Raw genomic sequence first — 18655 nt, forward strand, 5'->3', positions numbered from 1 at the left:
TTTTCATCTCTATGCCACATACTTTGACAAAATAGCATATTATTTGTTATTTTGTCTTTTTTATCCGTTTTCTTTCCATTTTCATCTTTGGGAGCACTTCCCACTCGCTGTTCACTACGAGTGAGACGTTTTCCACTACTAGGTGCCGATATATTAGATTCAATAACCTCCAGTCTTGCCAAAATGGTATTAAGTAAAGGTATGATCTTTGCAGAATTAGCCTCTATTTCAGTTGTTGTTTTGATAACATTTTTCTGCAGCAATTCTTTGATAGCGTCTGTCAATTTATTACAGCTATCTTCTACTGTTTCTTTAGTAACTTTATTAAAAGAATCTATCACTTGCTTTTTCTGTGCTGATTTTGATTCCGCCATCTTAATACACAATAATATCTATAAGTTGTAATTATTTAACTTGCTGTGTTAGTAACGTAAGGGGTTCAAATTTTACAAAAATAATACTTATTAAATCGAATCTTTACTAGGCTGCGGGTTCTTATTGTCATATAAGAAGCATGCCTGTGAAAGAGGTTTGATAGGATTGTCTTTCAACCAAGTTTCTTGAGCATCCAATTCAGATAGAATATTAATAATTTTCTTGTCACTTTGAAGTTTTCGTAAAAGATATTTTTTGTATCCGCATGAAACTCGAATCCCAGGCACAAAAACATGAAATCCATACTTGTACTTTTTGCCATTCTCCTCAAGAACAGCTACCGGAGCAGGCTTAGCTATAGTAAACACATGAAGTAATATTTCATTATCTTTCTTAGCAGCTGATGCTGGAAAAATGAGATCACGACAAAGAAAGCTCACAATTTGATGAGCAATACGATGAGCGTGTCTATCTTCTAGTTTAACTTGTGGCTTAGTAACATAAAGATCATAGTCTATCATTAATCCAGAATTAGGTGATTCAAGAGTCCCTTGTTTTTCTGAGAAATGAGAAGTTAGTCCTGCCAATCTAACTGCTTCAAGGTGAGTTAAGAGAGTGTTAACAGAGTCGGGAGGGAATGCATAAGTTACACAGTAGCCTTGATCAATAATATTTGTGCGACTATCGTTTTTTCCAGTTATTTTTTCAGTCTGAGATGAATTTTTCAGAAACCTTGCCAGAAAACATAGAGAAAATGTTTACCCAATAACTCGTAAGCTAAATACTACATACGCCGACGATAATGCCCTATTAAAGATGTTATGAGACAAAGCGTTCTTTTTCAAACTGTAATAATACTGTATTTCACGTAACTAAACCGTGGTTACATAAATCTTAAATGGGTTGTCTTGAATAGATGATTCTTTTCACACTTTTTAGGTTATTTGGAGCGGAAGATGGCAAAGTGGTGCGGCAGCAACTGCTGGCGAAGAAGTTGAGCAAACAAATTCGTATTTGTCAAGTCTTGGCTCGACTACTAAAAATATGACGGCCTCCGGTGAGTATTATTTTCTTATCTGTATATCCACTCAGGTTTTTTGGTCGATTAAGTCCACGAACTAATGTGCACATTAATGGTTGTACGTATTAAGGACGAGAAGAATGCATTACTGAACATCTTCTGAGTTGGAACAAGCGAAAAATTTTAAACTTGGCAAAATCACTTGTTATTCGAATGAAAAAGGTTACACGTTGTATATGTCTTCAGTTAATTGTCAAAATTATACTAGTGTGAGTCCATGATTCTAATGTGTGCTACGTACGTGTATAATATGAAATGAATTTACAGTTCATAGTTGTGTATAGGTCTTGTTTGAACCCAATACGTTTACTTCACTAATATGATTATTTTTCACTGTTTTTCGTTATGTGTACTTGTATTTCGAAGACCGAAAGGAAACTTTCATCTGCCAGGGACGATTTTGTAAAGTTAAGAAGCGAACTTAATGTCCAGGATTCAGACTTGGACGACTCGATAATGCAGTGGAAAGAAGAAGTTCAACAATTTGCGAGAGGTATACCTCTGTTATAACATTGTTTACTTTCAAATATTTTTAGAAACATGGTTTAGTATTGAACAGTTCTGTACCTATGGTTGATTTTTATTCAAACATCATTTAAAACGAAACTATATGAAATAATTCTTGGCCTGGCTCAAATTTTTATATTTGGCAATTGTTATTATTAACAATTCATTTTACCCCCGGAAAATATATAGATATACAGTATTGTATGAAGTGCTTAGTAATTACGTACATAAATTAATATTTTTTATTAGCAGAACACCATAGCTTCCACACACACCGCAAGAACAAGGTTTATACTTTTACCAGTGTTCATATTTGTATCCAGAAACATCTTTAAAACGGCGAACTTCAAACACGTTCGTCAAAGAAAATCTACTTAAAACTTACGCCAGCCATTGTAATTGCTTTGTTTACAATAATTGCTTGTATGAATATTCTCCCATTCCTCCATAATTATTGAGCTAATAATGTACTTTGAGACATTCTTTACTGTGATTGGTTGGCTGCAATGCAAATATTCTGTAATTCATTGGCATAGGGACCGGTAGGGCCAAGACATTCAGCGAGCATGAACCCTTTCCCCTGTACTTGCCACGAAAGCTGAAAATTTCAGTACTTAATGGCGAGAAAGAAACCGACGTGCTAAATAAGGACATGGCACGCAGTGGACAAGAGCGAGTAAGTAAATAAGCAAAACAGCAACACTTGTCCTATCAAGCGAACGACTGCTTCCGTATTAAACGATACCATATATTCACAGAGGGTTGAATAAATTTTACTTACAATCATGAAAACATAAAGCTAAGATAAGCGGATATGTTTTGGTGCGTTGTTAAGAAGCCAATACTTCGTCCCAAAAACCAAAACGAACGATAGTTGTGGACTCAAACACCATGTGAAGTATGACGTATAGGGTCAAGTTTTATGGTATAATGTGTAACAATTTCATTTGTTTTGAGTACATGGAAGTAATCTATAAAAAATGCCAAGTAAAGTAGTTGGGAGTTGTGCTTATAGTGACCAACTGTGTGATTTCCCATGCATTATAGGCAGTGCTGGTGCAATATTTCTTAGCGCATTTTGATTTTCTTCCGATGTAACACGTAGAGCCCAAGGCCAATATTTGCATATAATATCTTCCCACATATATTTATCTTTATGGGGTTGTAAAAAAATGATATGCAAGTAGTGAGCATAGCCATAAATTTCTCCTCTGAACATGTTCAAAGTAGCTTGAGCAATCGAGTACCTGCATCCAGCAACTTCAAGTCCGGTCTCGTCTTGGTTTTTCTTTGATTTGGAGACCATTTTTGCAGCTTTCCAATGGGTGTCGCCACAAGAATTATCTTCATTCTATAAAAAATGCTTTAACCTAATAATAGATTACTACCTTTCAATCCTATTTCATAACACATTACCTGAATTGACTTTGAACCAAGACTTTTTAAATGAGAGTCCACAAAACTATTGTTTGCAATCAATACATCACGATAATAACACTGGACTGGACCCCTGTGGTAAAAGTAAGTTATCAATTTAGAACACAAGCACTCATAAACCCAACAATGCAGGTAAAGAATCAAACATGAGCAGTAGGTCTTTTTCTTGGATTTGTTAAAATTGGTTCAATTTATTAAAACATAAAAGTATCTAAATTGTTTACAAAGGGTAATTGCATTTTTGCAAGTTTGAGAATTCGCCATCCAATATCACAAACCTTGGTACTTTGCTGAATCTGTACACTTTTTGATTTCCATCAATATGACATGAATGTTGATCAATACTACAAGGAGGGCAATTTTTCCATGTCTGCTCATGAAGAAGGTCAATTTCATGTTGGCAATGGCTCCATTCAGCAAATGATTTTCTGAATGTGACTGAATTGATAACATTTTCCTAGTGAAACCAGTTCCACATCAAAACATAGCACAATTATATACTATTTGTTGATTATGCAAAACCCCACTGTACTATAATATAGTTTTCATACTTTAAACATACACATTAGATGAAGCCTACAAAAATTGACATGTGCTTGTTACAAATTTTAAACAAATTTTCCTTTACTTCCCAGAATTTACCAAAATTCACAGAAAGAAATGATCATAAAGGATTATTTTGAAACCAAGATTTACGTCTTGTAGCTTTTGGTTTGCAAGACAAAAAATATACACAAAGTAAAAAGCACACTAACAAAGATATGTAGATAGCATAAAAAATAATCACCCTTCCTCTAGAGCTGGAAATATCTTCCAAACTTCTTACAAAAGCAGATTGTGATGACCCAGGCATCCTCTTTCTAAATGCATCCCACAAATTAAAGACATCTTGACTAAATATGTAATGAAAATTTTCAGGGGTACCAGGCCACCAGCCACTCTCAATTATACTGTCAACAGAAATTGGTGACCACTTCCATTGACAAGATGAGCAATGTACAGTGAACCAATTAAGATCAAATCGTTCTGTTGAAGACAAAATATAATCAAAAATAACCAGTACAGTGCTGAAAATATGCGCTTCAAAGAAATCAAATCCTGGGGTTTCATAAGAAGCCAGCAACTTCATCAATGATTTGAAGTTTTTAGTTTCAATCTAAAGTCTATGAATTAGTGTATAATCCAACCTGCTGCCTATGTACTTTTCTAAATGTGACTAAGATAATGAGCCCCTACCAAATCCGATTTTAATAAGATGCATCATATGTACATCCATATATCAAAAATTGTTATTTGGTCTCTGTAAAAAAATTGCATAAGGACATTTTCACCTTCACAAGTGATCATAATCACAAGAGAGCTGTTGGTAGTTTTGATGATAGGTTCATTACACAACTGACATGATGATGGGTAAAGGATGGTAAATGATCGATCTACAAAGATAACAGCATCATCACAGAAAAACATTTCTCTCACATGAAGCACAACAAAAAAAAACAAATATTTATATAAAATTCAATAGTATGTTCATTATACTTACCAATGCTGCAAATCTTTCCGTCAGATGAAATGGATTGTGTTGGCTTGATATATTGAAAATAACCATCCAACCACACTTCTCGATCATGGAGAGGATTATTCTCATAGACATCATCATCGCATTCTTGACAAATATATCTCAACACACCACATTGTCTGCATCTCAGTACGTACAGCTTCATTTTCATTGCATCTACAACACTTCATAGCAGATAAAGGAGGAGCAAATGATGACACGGTGACATTGAATATTTTTTCCCTCATACTTTCTCAATTTTCTTCTCGATTTTCCATTCTTTTTTGCCAAGCAGATGGCCCAGTATCCACTTCTCCAATAACCAACTGACAGCTTTCAAGAATGGCTTCAAGATCTAAAATGAAAATGAAATGATTTTATGACATAAAGCTGTTTCCTTTTCTATTTTTTTTCTAAAATTTGACACAATTATAAAAAGAGTACATTGAAGTGTTAAAAGCACAGTCACATGTGTATAAAAATATAAAAAACTATGTATAGATGCAGTGGCCTGGACAGCACAAAAGTTTTGCTTCTGTTATGTAAAGTTGAGAGGTAAGAAGTATTATCAATAACCTCTTTCAGTAACACTGTCCTCACATAACATTTCCTGTGGAACATCATGTAAATCTGACGATGTTGTAGGCATTTCCTCATCTATGATAATAGTAACAACAAGTAACATAAAATGTAACATACAAGTTACACAAAAATCTAAAATGCTTCTATTTCTTTGATAAAAGTATTATTTCCCCAGCACACACCTCTTTGTGTATTTCTATTGCTCGGAGTGCTTTGCCTCAGCTTATGAATAATCCGTTCGCCATCTTCGTTTCTTTGAAGAACTATATCTCTACTGGCATTTTTCTTCTTAATAGTTTTACTTCTACTTCGAACACCTTGATTTGTAATAGCATTGACATTGCTTATTGCAGACAGCAGCTGCTCATCAATCGTTGGTTTACTCAGCTTACTGCGTTTATGAGACATGTGATTGCATAAATAAGAGGTGAAACCCCGATGTGTTTAATATTTCATAAAAATACTGATACAGGGTACTGTAAAATATCTTCGCTCCTATAACAAAAAAAATGGCGCGCGCTACGTTTTTTGGTTTTTTCATTTCGGCAACTGGCAAAGGAGCCACTCATGTCACCAGGCCTATTGTTTGAATGGACGTTTCAAATTGACTTATAGAGTCAATTTGAGGGTATTTTGCATTGAGTTCTATAATAACTAGAGCGGCTATCTCAAGCGCGGCCTTAGATATCTGATGACGCCAAAAAAATGGCGGATTTCGTCCTTTGCCGCTGAGATTTACCGAAATTGACCGCTTTTCCGAAAATTTCACAATTTCCCACTCCCTCCTGAGGAAAGAGTGAGGAAAATGTATGCGTGCATTTGGGATTCGGCAAGCAATTTTTTGATGAAAATGAAGGTAAAAACCTTAAATTCATAACAGCGAGTCAACTGTGGTTGTCAGTTATCGGCTCCTACGAGGATGCATTTATAACTATCGACGAAAGACCTACATTAAATGAAGAAATGATCTGCATAAAACATTCATTCGAAAGACCTACATGTCGGCTACACATGTATGAATGCAGATGTGCGTCGTTTTCTTACCAGCGTCAAACTTGTTTGATCGATTAAACTCTTTAGTCTATACAAAAAAGTATATCATAGTTCATCTCCACGGTTCACGAGGGAGAAGTTAGCTTATTTGTTATCATTGCCATTTTGCTTCTTTTCATGCAATGGGCAATGGCTTTTTTCGCCACAATTGTAGGATTTTTACTTGTTTCTTTAAAAAAGTACATATTAAATCTCTGTATATTTACGGATTTTCTGTAATTGAGTTTCATATGAAATTTCAAAAAGACTCAAGTCTGCATAGGTTTGGTAAATGAAAACAAACAATATTGCATAGAAATTACTTTAAGTAAGAGGCCATCAAATACTTGTAAAGTTGTAGCACATTTTGATTTTGTTGTATTGATATATGAATTGGGCAAAATGCAAATAATCATCAAAACACTTATGCTTCCAATGGTGTTTATAATTCATTTGTAGTTTTAATACTTCTACCTTTCTTTTTCACTTTGTTTTGTTTTTCCTATATTTGCAATAAAAGTGCACTATAATTTGAATGATTAACACAGTTTTCACCTCAATAATAAATTTCATAAGCAGTTGGTAGTGCATTTTGTTCTCTGAGTATCCACATCTGGTGTTTTGTTCATACAAGAATGATGAAGTGCAAGTAGATATGTCATAGCAAGGCAATAAAACCAAATGAATTACATACCTGTAGCGTACTCTTATGCTAGAAGCTTAAAAGCTTTTTAGAAATTAGAAAGTTATTGGATTATATTACCTCTATATCATCAATCTCATGATAAGAAATAAGAAGCAAAAAATTTGTAGAAAAGCTTTGAAAAGTGAAAAACTTTTCTTTAAAAAAGCAGCAATAATGCATATGATAAATCTCCATTTTGTACTCTAATAGGTAAATAAGCTCAAATTTTTCTTAAAGAAATATAAGAAATATATAAGAAATATACAGTATAGTAATTTTAAAGGTTTCATCACTGAATCTTTAATGCTTCAGTATAGTGCCTTAGATATTAGTAACATTCAAACAACACTCAACTAAAATATTTTGATAAAGATAAGACATGATTTAAACATTAAGTTACATAAAACCCAATGGCTTATGCAGTTTGAAGCTTCACATCTGCATCGAGTCATCATCAATCTCAGTACAAATGTTTACATAGACACAAACTTTATGGCCTTCCATTTTACATGTTTGTGAATTGACATTTCATTAAGCATCAAAACACACACAACCTTCTTGCCATCTTTCTTTGGATCATGAACTTTAACTTCAAAGCATTCAAGGCATCCTCAGTGAATCCATTGTCTCCATCCATAGAATTTGACCACGATTAAATTAAATAACTCTGGATAGGGCAGACAATAATCAATTATCTTTACAGCATTATCATTTTTTAAGACTCTGCCTGGTCAATAACATCTTCCAGTCATCTTTACTCCTTGATCTTCCCTGCATGTTGTCAGCAAATAGAACATAACAAGCTCTGCTCCAAATCATGGGTACTGTTGGGGCTGATCATTTCTTTTTGATACTTACTCACAAAGCAAAATGTGTGCAGGGTCTTTTTTGCTTTAGGGAAACTATTTTGCAAATAAATGGATAAATTTACGATTTCATGCATTAACAAATGACAGAAAAGTATGCAGAATTTTATAAACAAAAACAGGAAAACATCAGTATATTTGGCGTTCAAGTCAGTCTTAAAAAATACGATCTTTAATATGTATTTTATTGCTTTTCAAGTGCATGTATAATTGCTTTTCAATCGTTGACGGACTAACAAAACAAACAAATACCTCACCTGTGAGAAGCGATATGTTCCTTTTTGTGGAAACTACGACATCAACAAATGAACGATTGAAGTGTTGGCATTATAAAAGAAATGCCAAAAAAGAATCGTCACAGAATATGGAACTAACGATATCCATATTCTGTGATATCGTGTTTGTTTTTGAAAAATTCTTTATAATTTACTATAGACACCAGGGGGAGGTCGAGAATATTATTTTTCTGCAAAGCGATCATTTCAGCGGAAATATGTCCTTTGGCCGCCATTTTTTTGGCGAACTCGCCCCAGTAAAGTTAGCCGCTCCAGTTATTATAGAACTCAATGGTATTTTAACAATTAGCGTATAGAGTTAATTTAAGGAAGAGACTGGGTTGGACCACGACAATGCCAAGTTTGTGTTTCATCGTATAGGTCGAAAACATCGACATTGCGATGACCAGATTAACGAAAAATCAACCATCCTGTACGACGATTACTGAAAATGAACTTGGTTTACAAACACATGTTTAAAGGCAGTTTCAAAGGAAACTCTTCTCTCTCTTTGCCACACATCCGGGGTTTGCTTTTACCCGGGCGATGATCGGGGACGCGCCTATTAACTTCCTGGTCAGCGGCAAAAGCCTTGACATAATAATCGCTATAAATGCAATATGTTTCTTGTATAAAATTTCATAACACAAATCAACACAAAGTATACAGCACAGCGCCCACATTGTATTATATGTTCATTTGGCTTTTACAAAATATGCGGTCTTTTTTATAACGAATGTCACTGCAAACGCGCATGGTGAAGTATATTATTCTTTGTTATTGAGCTTGCTTGTAATATGTTCTAAAAGATATTGCTGATGCTCAAAAGTATTCTAATCGGTAACAAAGTATACAGCCCAAAGTATACAGCACAGCACCCACATTGTATTATATGTTCATTTTGCTTTTACAAAATATGCGGTCTTTTTTATAACGAATGTTACTGCAAACGCACATTGTGAAGTATATTAGTCTTTGTTATTGAGCTTGTTTGTAATATGTTCTAAAAGATATTGATGATGCTCAAAAGTATTCTAATCGGTAAGTCTTTTTTTTTCGGCACTTTTAAATCTTACAATTTATGTTTTGTATTATTATACAATTGTCATGTCTGATTATGGGCAAGCAAAGTACTCTGTCAGAGTTTGTCCAAAGTCAAAATTCAGACAACTTGCATGAAAGTACTGCCCACATGAATCACATCCCAACCAGTCTTCACCATCATCTATCTTGCAAATCTTGCATACCAAACTATTTCTCCTAATAAAATAAATTTTACACATTTTACTTATGGTATAGTAATCAAGCACACAATTGGCATATCTGACACAAAACCTGTCGTCATTTTTATAGCAAATGTTCCTTCAAACGCGCATTGTGACGTTAAATTTACGTATGAGATTAACTCTAGAAGCTACTACTTAGATCATAGGAAATGGCCTATCCTCAATGCCTATACTCATTATGCTGAATATTCGCGCACTTTTCATTCTTACGTATAGGTACTTTCGCTTTTCAAGTGCTTTATAGGTCTCGCCTTAACTGCACCTAGATAGCCTATCCTTAATTTATATGTTCAATATTCGAGCACTTTTCATTCTTACGTATAGGTACTTGCGTTTTTCGAGTGCTTTATAGGTCTCGCCTTAACTCCACCTAGTTAAGAAAAAATATAAAAACCTCGCATCAAAAGTGAAAAAAATAGTGGGCACATTACTGGCTCGTGGAAAGAAATTCATATAAAGACGTATAAGCGTTCGAGTGTTTGCTCTGACTCATTATTAAACATTTCAACAGACTGAAATATATTAAGGAACAAATTCCGTGTTTCATACTCAGTATATGGCGCAGACAATTCTTCAGCGTGAATCTGCAGAATGCTAAAATAAACAAGTAAACTTCCTTAGAGAAAAACTCGCAAGTGTGCAAATTCTGGAAAATTACTGCACAGGATACATTGATAGAACGGTGGAGCAAACGGAAGAACTTCTTGAACAGTTTCAGGTCTCGTAGTTTGTTTTCAATTGTTGCACCATACTGCAAACAATTTGTAACATATTCCGAAAAACATCATCATGTAAACTCAAAATTTCAGTTATAATAGCAAGAAACAAAATCTAAAAGCAATATTTTGACTTTATTTCAATGTCGTTATAAAGCTAATATAGCTAAGTTTACAAGATCATGTTTTTTGAAGTATGTTTTATAATTTCTTTCTTCAAATTGTCGGCTTGAAAAGGTTTTTGTAATTGTTGAACAGTTAACTTTCAAAGGCCGTAATACGTAAACCTTGATAAATTGATTTCACGCGTTTATATATTTGAAAAGTGAAAGAGGTTTTTGAATTTAGGTAATTGATTCTATCTCTTTTGTGAAAGCTGACAACCACTCAAAAACAAGGGGCAATAAACGTTTTTCAGTTACAGGTAATCAACTCAACCGCATCGTACCTGACCGTACGTGGTTTTCTTGCCCTGTCAGATGGGCACATGCTTTTCGAAAACAGCAAGTCACCAACATTGTTAATACTAACAATGGCGTTGAGGCTCAAAACAGAGTCTTTAAATACGAATACTTACCCCAAAGTATTGACAAATCTGTGTATGGTATTGCGGTGATGTTGGTTGAATCTTTCATTCCCGATGTTCTTTAGCACTATTTGGATGCAAACCTGCGACTGAGCAGCGCCTACTGCAAGTACAACCCATCAATCCCAAAATACTTGCACAACAGACCTCCGCACTTTTTGAAATGTTGTCTTAAAAATCGATACGCTTCAGCCATTTACAAACAGGACGACATAACTCCGGTTAAATTAAAGAAGGGCACGTTCCATGTCAAGAGCGAGAGCAATGTTGGAAAGAAACATTTCATAGACTTCCGAGAACCAAGTTGTACCTGCAAAATATGGCACACTACCCATTTCCCTTGCAAACATTTTTTTGCAGTTTTTTCTTTCTATGACGAGTGGGATTTCGAAAGTCTTCCAGAAGACTACCGAAATAGCGTTTTCATCACTCTCGACAATGAACCTCTTGGATTGCCACAAGATACTACGCCAGAAGAACTAGAGGAAGCCAATGCGTCATCATGGAGCACCATCAAAAGAGACGTTTTTTTGCAAGAATCGTTGTCTTCTGATAACAAAAAATATATCCACGACATACCCCACGAAGAAACAGTTAAGTTTGAAACTACTTCAAACAAAAGTTCCAAAAGGCTCAGAAAGATCTTGCAAGAACAACTGGGCCAAATACACAGTATGACCTTCCTGATTGACAAGTAAGACAAGTTATTGAATTGCTTTCTTGTCATTTCTTAAAAAAGCTTCTCTCAAATGATTACTTTTATGTTTAAAAAATTTCTTATCCGTCCGAAAAGAGTAAAAAGACAAAAGCACTTACCTTACTTTCCAATATCTTATTAAAGTATTGTTTCAAAAGTAATTTTCACCAGCCATTAGATATACGATACGAAGGACATCACCAAAATTGTGGGTTTATGTCTTCCAAATCTCACTCATTTTTGCCATACTAGTAATTATTTAATATGAGTAAGGACTATACCATTACACATAGTCCATTTTTCGTTTCCTAAATGGCAACTGTAGTATTGACGTCTCAGCTGAGCACAAGGCAAATCCACTGGATCGCTTACTGAATGCCTCTCTAAATGGAATTAAGTTAGGTGATCAAATGCTTGAATTTGGACCAAACAAAGTTACTCTTCAGGATTTATGGACCCTCATTTCACCAAATGAGATGACTAAATATGCTGCCACACTAATTTAAAATAAAACTGTGGCACCTGGATGGCTTAGTGATACAGTAAGTCAAGTGATTAAACACTCTACAGCTTACATATGATTATCATGCATCAGAGACAAATGTTGAAATGGTAAATGAGCCTGATTGTTATAGGTTATCAACGCTTTCTTATGGAAACTTTCATGTGAATATCCTGGTGTCCTACCAGCAGAATCATATGCATGTCAGTTGGTGCAACGAGGATCTAGTACACATCGACTGTGGGCAGATCAAAATTTCATGGCAATTGACAAAATAATATTTCCTCTCAATACGTCTGGGAGCCATTGGACACTTTTGGTAAATACAATAAGGATGCAACATAGCTAAGACAAGGCAACAAATTTTTATTATTTTCAATATTTTCAATTTTAGAGGTAATCGACAAATAAAAAGAGATGGTATACTACCTTGATCCTATGGAAGGTCGTGTAGATGAAGTTATCAGTGAGGCAACAAGAGTTGAACTTTCACAGTTTATCAAAAGCATTTGGTAAGTATACATACATTACTTCCTTGACAAATACCAGTGTTTGAAATTCCAATTCAATGAATCAATTCAATGTCTTGAATACACACAGCAACATTAATATTGTGCAGTTGATAATATAATCCCTTTGTTTATACAGAGCCCTTGTTACTCTAAAAAGTAGGTGGAGCACATCAACTTGGTCTATTATTCAGCTTTCACACTATGTACAAGAGGATGGGTTTAACTGTGGAATAATTATTTGCCTGGTAGTTGTTTTGACATTGTGTTCTAAAAAATAACAATTTAAAAAAAATCTCTTTTATTTTTATCATTTCAGTTTGCTGAATATCTGAGTCAAAATCTTGACATAAATGCAAAGTTTGACATTATAAAAGTGAGGCATTACGTGACTTCAACGATTATGGGTTCTTGCTATGATGACATTTATGAGTAATAACAAAAAATTATATTCTTTTAAATAATTTAATAAAAGGGGCAAATTATAGATTTTATTTAATTGACAAAAACATTAAACTAGACAAAAACATAAAACTAGACAAAAACATTAAATTCGTGATTTATTTGTTGGAATTATCCATAAAATCAATCTGACATTTGTATTGTAATAAATTGTACCATAAGTAAAATGTGTAAAATTTATTTTATTAGGAGAAATAGTTTGGTATGCAAGATCTGCAAGATAGATGATGGTGAAGACTGGTTGGGATGTGATTCATGTGGGCAGTACTTTCATGCAAGTTGTCTGAATGTTGACTTTGGACAAACTCTGACAGAGTACTTTGCTTGCCCATAATCAGACATGACAATTGTATAATAATACAAAACATAAATTGTAAGATTTAAAAGTGCCGAATAAAAAAGACTTACCGATTAGAATACTTTTGAGCATCATCAATATCTTTTAGAACATATTACAAGCAAGCTCAATAACAAAGAATAATATACTTCACAATGCGCGTTTGCAGTAACATTCGTTATGAAAAAGACCGCATATTTTGTAAAAGCCAAATGAACATATAATACAATGTGGGCACAGTGTTGTATATGTGTTGATTTGTGTTATGAAATTTTATATAAGAAACATATTGTACTTATAGCGATTATTATGTCAAGGCTTTTGCCGCTGACCAGGAAGTTAATAGGCGCGTCCCCGATCATCGCCCAGGTTATAGCAAACCCCCACACATCCATCTAGCACTTACGTTTGTAGACGTCATTACCATGTGCTATAATGATGTCATGGATTAATGATGTCAAAAGCAGTGAACTCTATAACAACAGGAAGGCTAACTTGGACGCCACATCGGCTAACTTGGCCGCCATTTATTAACATTTCTTCAACGATTTGAACAGCTCTTGCATGATTGTCTATGCCATGACAAGTTGAACTGAATGTGGGGTTTACAATCATACAGAGATTGTTGACTCATCGATAGGCCTAGTAATTTCAAGAACTACATTTGCATTGCTATCCAATGATTGACTACTATAAGTTAGAGAGGGAAAGGCTCCATCATAATCAATGCCATACTCATCGAAATTTTGTATTACATTACTATCAATTACTGTTATACTGACATTTTTCAATCCAGAAATCCACAATTGAATTGGTGTCATGTTACCCTCATTTCTTAATCGGTGATTATCATAATTTTTTCGAAATCACTCAAGATGCCTTTTTACTCGGGGTTGAAAGACAAAATGTAGGCAAAAAAATATTAATTTTATTGCTTATAGCAAGGTAATAATTCTGTTCCAAATACCAGTATGCATAGTAAAAATAAAGTACAGCCATGGAACAGGACCTTACAAAACCTCTCTATTCTCTGGTTATGACAACTTTTGCCAGCAATGAAGCTCTCTCTACCTAGTACTCTTAATGGATTTGAGAACATGAACCATGCAACATCACAACATTTCCTACACCTTGGTCTCCTCCTACCCTTTCAGAAAGGCCAAATCTTTCTATTTCACCCATAAAAAGAGAAAACACAGTATTTGCCTTATTATTAGTGCTCGCTGCTAGAAATATCACCCTTCAGGAAAAGTCATTTTGATGAATAACAAACCCCCATCTTATCAGTTCCCATCAAGGTGCCATAATGAAAGGTTTTTTGCTACAGAATAATGCCTTCGCCTTACAATATTAAGCTGCATTGTTCTTAATAATAAGCCTTGTGGATCATCTCGCCATAATGATGAGCGTACATGCTCCCACTGGATGCGTAAATTTCTGGCTTGAAGGAAACCTTTCATTCTTCTTATACCACAATTAGGAAATCCATGATAGATCTCTAATACAATCGCATCAAGATTTTCATGTAATATATCACTGCATGATAGCACAGTTAAGTCAAACTGTCTTATCCTTCGACAAACAGTCTTCATGTTGACACCTATAATTTGAGATATTTTTTTCAAAGTAAAACCATAATTAAGATACATTTTTAAAACCACTCTTGGTATATTAAGGTTCGGGCGACCAGGAGAAGCTGTATTCGCAACAGAAGGTGTGGAGGATGGAATTACAAGTAAAGAGCTCACAGAATCTGGCATTTAAAAATAAGCGTAAGTTATTTTGTATGCATAATTATTTATTACATAAAGTTATGTTCATCAGATGTTGATTACTGACCTTTGGGGCCAACGTCGACGCGATGAAGTGAAATACAACTCGACGAACTGAAAAACGACGCAACGAACTGAAATACCATGCAACGACGTGATGTTGCATTGTAGTTTAAAACAGATGATTGCGACGCAAAGATATATGGTAACGCCATGACATATAAATTTGCCAAGCGAAGACATGAACTTGATTTTGTCCCCAACCTAATTCCATAATATAAGACAAGGACGTAGTCTATCTACACTTGATTTGAAGTCATGCGTGTCGATTATATTTCCTGTGAGAAACAAATTGCAAAATGCAAATAAGCTTCACAGTTCAACTGTATTTAGGAAAATAATTAACGGTATTGTGAATTATGTAATTGACAATGTATTCGTTAACAAGAAGTGGATACGCTTTATTTGTGGTTTTTTTCATGTTTCGTGGAAGTTGTGAAACTGTGGAAGAATTCTCCTCACTCTATTTGAAACAGCTGGGCTACGATTCATTTTATATTGGCTTAATGCCTTTGTTTGGTCTAGTGACACAGTTGACTGGCGTTCCTGTTTGTACTTATTTGGCTGATAAATTTCGACTCCGTAAATTTACTTTGATTCTGGCGACACTAATTTCTATACCTGCAATCATGATGTATTTGATTCCTCAAGCGACAAGTTCACCATGTAAAACAAAGATACGGAATTACGAAAGCATAAGTTTTCATAACAAAACCCAAACTAAATTCCTAAACAGTTCATTCACAATCACAAATCAAAGAACTCTACCACATGGTATCACTAACAATTTTAACGAGAGCACAAACCTTAATGAGTTTTCGTACTATCTGGGAAATTCGTCAGTATTCAAAAACAGCAGCCAACGAAATCATGGTAGAGATAAACTTTGGTATTTTTTGCTTTTGTGTATTCTAAATGGAATATTTGAGCTTTGCAGAAGGGTAACAATTGGAATAATGAATAGTATAGGAATAAATCATGAAAAAGATATGATATGTAAGTTTTCATACTACTTGGGATGCGGAGCTGCTGGGTCAGGAATTGCACTTTGCGCCGTGGCTCTTGTTGCTGGACAATTTAAATATAGTAGATGTGGCATAGAAGTACCAAGTTATTTTGTTGCATTTCCAACTGCAGCAACTTTACAGTGTTTTATTTTACTAGGGGTAGCATTGTTGAAGTTTGATTACAAGGATAATGCAGAGAGCATCAACTATAAGAAAGCAGTATTAACATTGCTGAAACCACACAACATTTTCATTTTGTGTATAGCTTTACATGTGGGTGCATGTAATGGGTTTTTAACTCGTTGGCAGTTTTGGTACATGGAAAAACTTGGTGCAAGTACGACAGTCATGGGTGTTGAGGTATTGTTAAAGAGGTTGATTATCTTGAGCTTTTGGTTTCTGACCACTGGTTATGTCCTCAACGCATTTGGCCAATACGTCACAATGACACTTTCTCTTTTGTTATTTGCAGTTGCATTTGTTCTTCTTGCGCTTATTAAGAACCCCTGGTTTGTTATTCTGATTGATAACTTTGAAATTTCTGCCTATGCGTTTTTCTATACAGCTGCTGCGTTTCACTTCTCAAAAGCAGAATCAGAAGCGTTATCTTCATTCATTCAAGGTTAGTGTAATGTTATTGCTTACCTGCACCATACATAAAACCCACAATATGTCTTATGAACAATTATTGATATAATTTGTTCTGCAATGATTTTCAACAAAGTGTTAGCAATTTTTTACTTTTAAAGACTCTTCTTTTGCTGTTTATATTGCACGTTTATAATATACAAACACTTATGTTTGTAGAAACTTTTCATCGATAAAATTAATGTTGTGGATAACTGACGTATCCAGTCCGCATTTTTGGTCAAGATATGTAAAAATTCAGCTCATTAACATCATTTACTCCTTTACGAACATTAATTCTTTTTAAGAAAGTAAATACCAAAGTATGGAAAATACACGACAAAACTTGCATTCTGGCTACGTTGCAGTTATGAATTAAAATATAAAATACACCATTTGATAAAGTAACTTCGTAATTGCTTAATTTGAGATCAAAATAGGATTAAATTGAAAAAAATTTTTTGAAAAGCCGTTTTTGTTGTTTTGCTTTATAAAATCTTGTATATTTGCTGAAATAAGTATATAAGCCGAGTTACAGCATTTAAAAACAATTATTTGCTGTCCGAATTATTTTATGTATTTATCTAAAGACAAAAATAAGCAGCATATTCAATAAAAAAGTTTTATGTGGTTTTGTTCAGTGTTTTGCTCTGGTTTTTAATAAATTGAATTAATCGTCATTTAATTATTGTTACCTTCAGGTGTGTTGACTCTTACCATGAATGGCGTGGGAAAAGACGTTGGCTCGATATTGACAGGATATCTATTTAGAGAATGTGGCATTAAAACAACCTTGTGTGGATACTCAGTAATTTCTTTTGTATGGTTCATATTTCTGGCAGTTTACACTTTCAGCAGTAAAGAGGCTCATAACTACAAGAGAGTAAAAACAGAAGCTGAGAGTGATATCGATGAAGAGAAACTCCCATAATAAAAACTATTTCAACTTACCATTACTGAAAAAGGTTTTGTCAGTAAATAGGTTATTTTGTGATGCAAAACATGTACTACTTATTTACCGCTGTGCCTGGTGGCCTGGTAATGTAATTTTTAATGAAAATTTTATTGCTCGTTTGCTGTAATCAGCAAAGTATCGAATCAATTAAAATGAATGTCATGCTTCAATTTTGCAATTAACAGCAGCTGCAATTCGTATTAGATTTTCTAAATATTTCTGCTGGTAATAGCAATTGTCGTTTCCTGAATCTGTTCTTACATTGGACTTCAGCCCAATTTTTTCCGATAAACCATTAAAAATGAAAAGTATCTGTTTGATAATATCCATGTTATGTGTAAAAGGATTTGCATGCCCTTAATATGTGTTGTTTCATATAATGTGAGTCGTAATGTAATTATTTGTCTGCAATTCCACATGTGCTGGTTTTCAGTACAGACACTGATCTCGTAATACGACTTGATAAAGCAACTCTGTACTCGTTGTAGTTCAACGAAGCCATGATTACCGGTCGAGCTCATCAAAAGACTATTTGAAAAAACAAACAAAAGTGTGAATAATTTAGCAATGCAGAGCTAAATCAATCTTTAAGATTATGCAAAAGTCTAAAACAACCTTTGTGATAATTTTAATAACACCAGCCAGCCGGTGTTACCGTTAATGCCTTTAATCAAGTTTATGTATAAACACTTTTAGATAACTTAAGAACGTTGAAAACATCTTTCTTGAGAGAGTCTAAAAGTG

At 34.3% G+C, this 18655-nt stretch overlaps 4 protein-coding genes and 2 long non-coding RNA genes across 7 annotated transcripts; 3 read left to right on the top strand and 3 right to left on the bottom strand.

Annotated features, from left to right (window-relative positions):
• Positions 1-1196: 1196 nt before the first annotated feature.
• Positions 1197-2033, top strand: LOC124449148. Its single transcript, XM_047000099.1, has 5 exons — positions 1197-1223; positions 1315-1432; positions 1527-1618; positions 1823-1949; positions 1993-2033. Exons 1-5 carry the CDS (start codon positions 1197-1199, stop codon positions 2031-2033), a joined length of 405 nt encoding a protein of 134 aa, XP_046856055.1.
• Positions 2034-2972: 939 nt separating this feature from the next.
• LOC124449149 lies at positions 2973-4581 on the bottom strand. The gene is made up of 4 exons (XM_047000100.1): positions 4188-4581; positions 3679-3857; positions 3380-3473; positions 2973-3314 (listed from the first exon to the last, which is right to left on the bottom strand). The coding sequence occupies exons 1-4, from the start codon at positions 4527-4529 to the stop codon at positions 2973-2975; spliced, it is 957 nt and encodes a 318-aa protein (XP_046856056.1). The 5' UTR covers positions 4530-4581.
• A 531-nt stretch (positions 4582-5112) lies between these two features.
• LOC124449470 lies at positions 5113-6028 on the bottom strand. 2 transcript variants are annotated; one of them, XM_047000387.1, is made up of 3 exons: positions 5720-6028; positions 5532-5612; positions 5113-5310 (listed from the first exon to the last, which is right to left on the bottom strand). In XM_047000387.1, the coding sequence occupies exons 1-3, from the start codon at positions 5943-5945 to the stop codon at positions 5210-5212; spliced, it is 408 nt and encodes a 135-aa protein (XP_046856343.1). In that variant the 5' UTR covers positions 5946-6028; the 3' UTR covers positions 5113-5209. The 2 variants fall into 2 exon arrangements, with proteins under 2 accessions (XP_046856343.1, XP_046856344.1); XM_047000388.1 differs by lacking the exon at positions 5532-5612 and having other exon boundaries at positions 5192-5310.
• A 3399-nt stretch (positions 6029-9427) lies between these two features.
• Positions 9428-11045, bottom strand: LOC124449471. The gene is made up of 2 exons (XR_006949416.1): positions 10975-11045; positions 9428-9655 (listed from the first exon to the last, which is right to left on the bottom strand). It is a non-coding gene; the product is annotated as an uncharacterized LOC124449471 (long non-coding RNA).
• A 2016-nt stretch (positions 11046-13061) lies between these two features.
• On the top strand, positions 13062-13570 carry LOC124449472. The gene is made up of 2 exons (XR_006949417.1): positions 13062-13123; positions 13343-13570. It is a non-coding gene; the product is annotated as an uncharacterized LOC124449472 (long non-coding RNA).
• Positions 13571-15539: 1969 nt separating this feature from the next.
• On the top strand, positions 15540-18093 carry LOC124448426. The gene is made up of 2 exons (XM_046999442.1): positions 15540-16951; positions 17658-18093. Exons 1-2 carry the CDS (start codon positions 15694-15696, stop codon positions 17885-17887), a joined length of 1488 nt encoding a protein of 495 aa, XP_046855398.1. The 5' UTR covers positions 15540-15693; the 3' UTR covers positions 17888-18093.
• Positions 18094-18655: the final 562 nt, after the last annotated feature.

Source organism: Xenia sp. Carnegie-2017, unplaced genomic scaffold (assembly GCF_021976095.1).
Source record: "Xenia sp. Carnegie-2017 unplaced genomic scaffold, XeniaSp_v1 HiC_scaffold_23, whole genome shotgun sequence".
NCBI lineage: Eukaryota > Metazoa > Cnidaria > Anthozoa > Malacalcyonacea > Xeniidae > Xenia > Xenia sp. Carnegie-2017.

Excerpts from the sequence above, each read along its gene's own strand:
- LOC124449148 (XM_047000099.1), top strand. The coding sequence starts at position 1,197 with ATGAGACAAAGCGTTCTTTTTCAAACT. Across the intron at positions 1,224-1,314 it reads AAAGCGTTCTTTTTCAAACT|GTTATTTGGAGCGGAAGATG; the intron begins GTAATAATACTG and ends CACACTTTTTAG. Across the intron at positions 1,950-1,992 it reads AGTTCAACAATTTGCGAGAG|AAACATGGTTTAGTATTGAA; the intron begins GTATACCTCTGT and ends AAATATTTTTAG.
- LOC124449149 (XM_047000100.1), bottom strand. The coding sequence starts at position 4,529 with ATGAAGTTGCTGGCTTCTTATGAAACCCCAGGATTTGATTTCTTTGAA. Across the intron at positions 3,474-3,678 it reads AGATTCAGCAAAGTACCAAG|GGGTCCAGTCCAGTGTTATT; the intron begins GTTTGTGATATT and ends CTTTTACCACAG. Across the intron at positions 3,315-3,379 it reads TTGGTTCAAAGTCAATTCAG|AATGAAGATAATTCTTGTGG; the intron begins GTAATGTGTTAT and ends CATTTTTTATAG.
- LOC124449470 (XM_047000387.1), bottom strand. The coding sequence starts at position 5,945 with ATGTCTCATAAACGCAGTAAGCTGAGTAAACCAACGATTGATGAGCAG. Across the intron at positions 5,613-5,719 it reads CAATAGAAATACACAAAGAG|ATGAGGAAATGCCTACAACA; the intron begins GTGTGTGCTGGG and ends CTATTATCATAG. Across the intron at positions 5,311-5,531 it reads GGACAGTGTTACTGAAAGAG|ATCTTGAAGCCATTCTTGAA; the intron begins GTTATTGATAAT and ends TTTTCATTTTAG.
- LOC124448426 (XM_046999442.1), top strand. The coding sequence starts at position 15,694 with ATGTATTCGTTAACAAGAAGTGGATACGCTTTATTTGTGGTTTTTTTC. Across the intron at positions 16,952-17,657 it reads GTTATCTTCATTCATTCAAG|GTGTGTTGACTCTTACCATG; the intron begins GTTAGTGTAATG and ends TGTTACCTTCAG.